This window comes from Canis lupus, chromosome 4 (genome assembly GCF_011100685.1).
Source record: "Canis lupus familiaris isolate Mischka breed German Shepherd chromosome 4, alternate assembly UU_Cfam_GSD_1.0, whole genome shotgun sequence".
NCBI lineage: Eukaryota > Metazoa > Chordata > Mammalia > Carnivora > Canidae > Canis > Canis lupus.
The window spans coordinates 60,707,769-60,713,956 of record NC_049225.1 but is presented as its reverse complement, the minus strand read 5'-3'; the positions used below and the strand labels follow the sequence as shown (position 1 = coordinate 60,713,956).

The window sequence follows — 6,188 nt, the reverse complement described above, 5'->3', positions numbered from 1 at the left end:
AGTTGGAGGCCATGAAGGTTATTCCCCATACATTGAAAACAAAGCCTAACAAGCTAACAAAACGCATTTCAAAACCAGTGACCCTTCCATGTATCTAATGATTCCTTAAGCACTGTCCCATCTTGGGATCGTGAGCCGTAGTGATTTTTTTTAACCCAGTATAAGGCAGAAACACTGTATTTATCTACAAGATACATGTTCCCCATTTTTAGGAAGATGACTACCCAGCCTTGCCCTGATACCTCAGATTCTTGTGCACTGAGTCACTCTCACACGGAACCAAGCTAGTGAGAGGGTTCGGTCCAGTTCCACCACGCTGTGTGTCTGCCCTCGGGCAGGTACTCAGCCTCTGTGACCCCTTCTTTCCCTGTCTCTAAGTCCGGGGTCTGAGGGTTCACGACATCTTGATTCTACACATGCTCTAAGCAGGGATCACGGAGTCTCTCAGTCTTGTTTTGCTGTACCCAAAAGTCATGCTTCTGTGACCATGAATTAGGTTCAGAAGGTGACGGAATAAGGAGTCAGGGGAATGTAAAAAAAAACCCCAAAAACCAAAAAACCCCACCCCACTGAATTAATCATGACCAAAATATCAGAATATAACTTTCCGTAATACACACCTCAAGAACTAATTACTAAAATAATAGTAGTAATAATACTTCAGAGGAGAGTCAGCTGTAGGAAAACTGGGTGAACCGGTGAGGCTGAGTCATAGGGCCCCATACCTGCCTCGGCCTCAGATGGGGAAGAGTCTCCAGGTGGGGCTTCCTAGAGCTTCTTCTCTGAGGACGGCACAGTATCAGGTCCAGAGAGGGCCTGGGGCATTCTATCAACAGATGCTCGTTGATACCTCGGGTGCCAGGCGCTGCGCCAGGTGTTGGGGAGCCCTGTGGAACCCTGCGGACACGGCCCCCACTCTCACTGAGCTGACACTCCAGCGGGTAGGGAGATGATAAACCATCGTCCCAAATGACTCAGTGATAAGGGGTACGGGGGGGGGGGGGGGGGGGGAGGAAGGGACCCAAGGGAGGAGGCCGCAGGAGCCCCTCACGCCTCCGCCCTCGGCCCGGGGGGAGCACGAGGCCTCAGCAGCAGCGACCTGCTCAGGACCGGAGTCGGAGGGCGCCGGGTGGACGTGGACTTGGAAGGGACACCTGTCTTCCTGCAGAGCCCGGCTTTCTCGCCGGCCCCTCCCAGCGACGGCGGGTTTTCCTACGCCGTGGAGCCCGCAGACCCGAGCCCCGAGGGAGCGGGAGGCAGCGCCCGAGCACCGCCCGCCCCGGGCACGGGGTCGCCTCCGCCCGCCCGCCCGCGCGCCCCAGGCCCGGGAGCGGCCCGGGAGCGGCCCGGGGGCGGCCCGGGGGCGGCCCGGGGGCGGGGCCTGGCGAGGCGGCGGCGCGTCCGGCAGGTGGCGGCAGCGAGCGGCCGCGCCCCCCGCGCCGCCGGCCCGCGAGCCCGCACCATGGAGGGCGAGCTCTCCGGTTTCGCTGCGCTCGCCTCGGAATTCGAGACTGCGGACGAGGACCGGGATGCATGAGCCGGCCGCGGGGGCCCGGGCAGGGGCCTCTGGCTCCCGACGCTGGCCGAGAGGTGGGTCCCGGGGCGCTGGCCGCTCCCGAGGCCGGGCGGGGACGCGCTGCCCCCGCCCTGCCTCCCCGCGGTCCACACCCCCTTTGGGCTCGGGAGCCGCGGGGCCGGAGGCGTCGGGGCGCGCGCGGCGGGGCGGGCGCTGGGGGCCCCGCTGCCCGGGCCGGTGCGCTCCCCCGCGCTCCCCGCGCTCCCCGCGCTCCCCGCGCTCCCGCCGCCGCCGCCGCCGCCGCCCTCACCTGCGCGCGCCGGTCCCCGGGCCCCCGAGGCCGGCGGCTGCAGCCCGGCCCGCGAGGGGACGGCCGCGGGGTGAGAGCACCTGAGGATGCGGAGCTGGCCCTGGACCGCCTTTTCACCCCCCAGGTGATGAGTGAGGCCGGGAGGTCGCGAGCTTCCAAGAGCAGCCGGGTCCTGCGTCTTGAATGAGAGACCCAGTGCGAAGGCATCACCATGAACACGAGCAGTAAGTGGGTCCTCCTCTCCTTTGCCATGGGAACAGGCTGGGGGCGGGAGGGGCGGGAGCTGGAGGCAGCCTGGCATCGCGCCGGACACGCGGCCCCCAGACTCCCTCTTGGCCCCTTCCGTGCGCCCCGGAAGGGGGATGTGGGTCCGGCTTTTCCTGACAATTTTGCTCATGTTTTATTGGCAGCAGCACTTGCCTCTGCGGGGAAGGCTGCTCGTCTCCTTCTAGCAATGCCTGGGAAGGCCTAGGAAGCACTAACGAACGTGGCCATTGTCTGGCTGTGGGGGCTCTAGGAGACCTCCCTGCACACAGCTGGAGAGCCATGGAGGGGCCCGGCTTGTCCTGAAGCCGAGAGGAGCAGGGAGGCCGGCCCCGGGCTGGTGGTGGCTGGTGGTGGGTGGATGTGGGCAGGCAGTGGGCTGGGAGCGAGCAGTTTGATAAACAAATCGTCAGGAAGCCACCTTTGGGTCTAGAGATTGTGAAATATCCTGCTCCTGTGCCTGCAGCCCCACGGCCGGGGCTGATTTCTGCACACACCTGCAGGCCGCGTAGCTATCCCGAGAGGAGAGAAAAGAGACAAGCCCTTTGGCCAAGATCTCTAACATGCCAGGGGTAACAACTGCTTTGCAGAGACAGGACCAGACATTTTGCTGCTGGGCTGGGCCTCAGCTGCTGAGAAATGCAGGCAGAAATACAAGGAGGCCCTGTATGTGTCTCTTCAGTGTGGTCCCTGTGACCATGGGCACCCACTGTGACCACCACCCTGGAGAGGAGATCTGGGTTCAAGTCCTCCCCCTCCCGCCTCCTCATCAGCTCAGCTTGTCTGGGTGCTCCCAGGAGCAGGTGGGATCGTTGAAGCGGAGGACCCAAGGAACATTCGGTTCCCTGGGTCTGTGACTTTCCCATCAGTCTCCTCTCTGGATCCCAGATTGCTGGTCTGTGAAATGAGAAGGGTTGAATCTAAATCTGTAAGTTTCTTTTTAAAAAGCGAGAGCCGAACAGCAAGACCAGAAAAATCAGTACCTTCTGAGGCTGTGTCCAGACCAAAGCCACCGTTTCTCCACCCTCCCTCCATTTCAAGGCTGTTGGCCTGGAGGGGAGGAAAACAAAGCAAAAGCCAGTGAGATGGAAATGAAATATATTTATTTACTATGTATTTGTATGACTCATCCCTCTGCTCTCTTCCTTTGTGTATTACATAGCTCTGCTAAGCGAGTGTGGCTGAACTCCCTCTGCCTCTTCCAACCAAAGAATTTTGCCTCTTGATTGTGACAGGCAGGAACGGTGCTTTGGCTTCACACCGGGCTCTGGAAAAGAGCAAAATTCTGTAGATCTGATCACCTAGGTGGGCCACATGTTTCCCCCTGCGTGCTTTCAGACGAGTAAAGATGTGAGCCGCCTGTCACTTCTCACTATCTCTAGGGGAAAGATGTAGTTATGGGAGTCCTTTCTCACTACATGATAGGAGAGAAAGATGGCTCATCTGTTTTTCAAAAAACTAAGAAATAAGTTCACAAGCAGCTGGCCTTACCCTTTTGTCTTGTCCCATTAGCAACACCGAATATGCCTGAAAGAAGGAAACAGCTTTTACTTTTTTTTTTTTTTAAACAAACAACAACCAATTGAGCTGAATACCGCAGGAGACAAGGACTCACAAAAATGCTACTCCAGCCTCGTATACTTTTTTCTAAGTAGGGAGAGTGTGTTTATTTTCCAGAGGTAGTGGAAAATAAACAGAGTAGCATGACTTGGGTGACCGCTGAGGTCCCCGTAAGAAGTGCTCCTCTAAGGGCTACCCTGGGGAGCACTGTGGCCACTGGTGCTCAAGGCTTGGAGGCGGGGCTCCATCATCCCTGAGGCTGCTTCCAAGCCTGAGAGTCTGCAAATGGAGAATATAGAAGTCAGACCTCATATGAGCGAAGCAATGCCAAGGCCATAGGGGCTGGGCGTTGGCAGGAAGTCCTTGAGGTGACCTGATCAAAGCAAAAATGCTCTCCCCTTGGGGATGTAAAATTCTTACTTAATCCTGGTACCTGAAATGGAACCTAAGAGACAATCTTACTCAGTTTTTCTCTCCCTTCCATTTATTGGATCCTCACCCTCCACCAGTCACTGTGCTCAGCATCGTACCTGTATGATCTCCCCAACTGTCACCCGCACCCTGGGAGATGGTGGTACTACTACAATTTCATGGGTTACACCTTGTAGCTATGAATGTTCACTAACTTCTTCAAGCCATGCAGTTAGCTGTTGGATTATGAAAGGCGCTTGGATGTGTTGCATTTTCATAATGGGAACCATTCCTAATCAGTGGCTCAGATGGCACCAATGAAGTGAGGGCAAACCATGAGATGACTATGAAGTTATAATTGCTTCATGGGAGCAAAAGAGGAGTTCAAGGCTGTGGTCTTGGGGCAGTATGTGAGAGCTGATATATAGCTGGGGCTCTGGGATCAGCTGGCCCCAGGTTCTGGTCCTCTTTTTTCACTTATTAGCCATGTGGTCTTCAGTATGGTTGTCTCACCTGCAAAATGGGGATGATGGGACCCACCTTACGTGGAATGGAGATAAATATTAACACAGCATGCAAAATACAGGGTGTGATGCCTGGGCCATCACTAGCCTCATATCAGCGAGGGTGGTCAGGCTGTTCTCGTGACCACAGTGGTTGGTCATTGTGGTTGTTGTCATCATGGACTCTATGTCATTAGCAAGGAGGTCACTCAGCCTCTCCGATGTCACACCATGGTCATAAATCGAGAATACCAGAAGTATGATTTTGAGGATTAAGCGGGATCATGAGAAAATGCTTTGTAAACATACGTGAGTTGTTTTTATTCGTAAATGAGACACACGTGGCTCAGATGGCAACACCAGGGGAGTGCTCTGTCAGCAACTTCTCAGTGCGCTTCTAGTGTCTTCAGAATCCTTTCCTCCAAAATCTAGCTGAGTTTTCGTATACCACAGGGTGGGAATTTGAGAGAAGGGGGTAATTTTGGAGGTTGATGGAGTCGGTTGGTGGTATAGACGTGGGCAGAAGGCCCACCCTGCCCTGCAGCAGAGGGAACGTCCCCCTGATGTATGCTGTTCGTGTGCCCTGGCTCTGTTCCTTCCATGCCTTATTTGTCATCCATCCCATGCTCATCCACGTGTCTGCTGGCCACTTTCCTGAACCCACACAGCAAGGAAGGAGCTAACCCCAGGCCCATCACTTTTACACGGTCCCTGGAGCCATGGAAGCACCACCATCTAATGTGCAATAATAAATCGTGAGGCAACAATGAATCTTTGGGTTCCCTATAGGTTCCCAAGCCCCTTGGTCCAAAGCCAGGAGAAACTGAGTTTACCTCAGGTGCCAGAGGCCCTGAGCTCCAGAGTTGACTCTGTGTCCCATAAAATGCCATTCTCCTTGCATGGGCCAGAACTCCCCAAGCTCCTGAAAACTGTGGCTTTTGTAGGCACAGAACTCAGCAGTGGCACATCCTTCAGGCTGGGGAGCATCACGCATACCGCGTACGGTAGTGCAAGAACCATCCTCCTTCATTTAATCAACTTTTCCTGTCCTCCGACCCTTTCCTTGGGATCTCTCACGGATTGGCATGCCAAAAGGTTACCGTTTGGGAGTAGACTGTTTTGCTAAGGAGAGCACTGAAGAGTCACATCAATCACCCTTATCGTGAGATAAGCAGACACCATCCTGGGCGTAAAAAAACCTGAGCTCGAGGGAATGGATTCCAGAGTTCAAATGCAAGATCTATGGTGTACTCTGTGATCATGGACCAGATAGCTCACGTCTCTGAACCTGAATTTTATCATGTATAGAATGCGAGCAGTAATGCCAAAGTGCAAGGTTGTCCTCAGGATGAAGGGAAATAACGTGAGAAGGTCACTGGCATCGGGTCCCAGGGGATGAAGTTGAATCTGGAGTTGAATTAGCCATAGAGCAAAGTTCTGGAATGAAAGGATCAGAAAAACCAAACTCTCTGGTTGAAAATTAGCATATGTTACTGTTGTTGTAGGTAGCACGAGGTTCTGTTCAAAGGAAAGCCATAGCTTCCTGAGGGAAGCCTTTGGGAAGATTATTAACCTGGTATTGTATATGGCATGGGTTGGAAAGGGCAAGACGGAAGTTAGGATC

The 6,188-nt window shown here is 54.8% G+C and overlaps 1 protein-coding gene across 6 annotated transcripts in view; it reads left to right on the top strand.

Annotated features, from left to right (window-relative positions):
* The first annotated feature begins 1,419 nt into the window (after nt 1-1,419).
* Nucleotides 1,420-6,188, top strand: part of ABLIM3 (actin binding LIM protein family member 3) — a 109,706-nt gene continuing 104,937 nt past the window's right edge. For 3 of the 6 annotated variants that reach the window (XM_038535075.1, XM_038535077.1, XM_038535076.1), the window contains exons 1-2: nt 1,420-1,590; nt 1,951-2,050. In XM_038535075.1, the coding sequence (XP_038391003.1) occupies nt 2,038-2,050 (13 nt within the window). In that variant the 5' untranslated portion in view covers nt 1,420-1,590; nt 1,951-2,037. The remainder of the gene's footprint in view (nt 1,591-1,950; nt 2,051-6,188) is intronic. The other 3 variants (XM_038535079.1, XM_038535078.1, XM_038535080.1) reach the window with 1 other exon arrangement.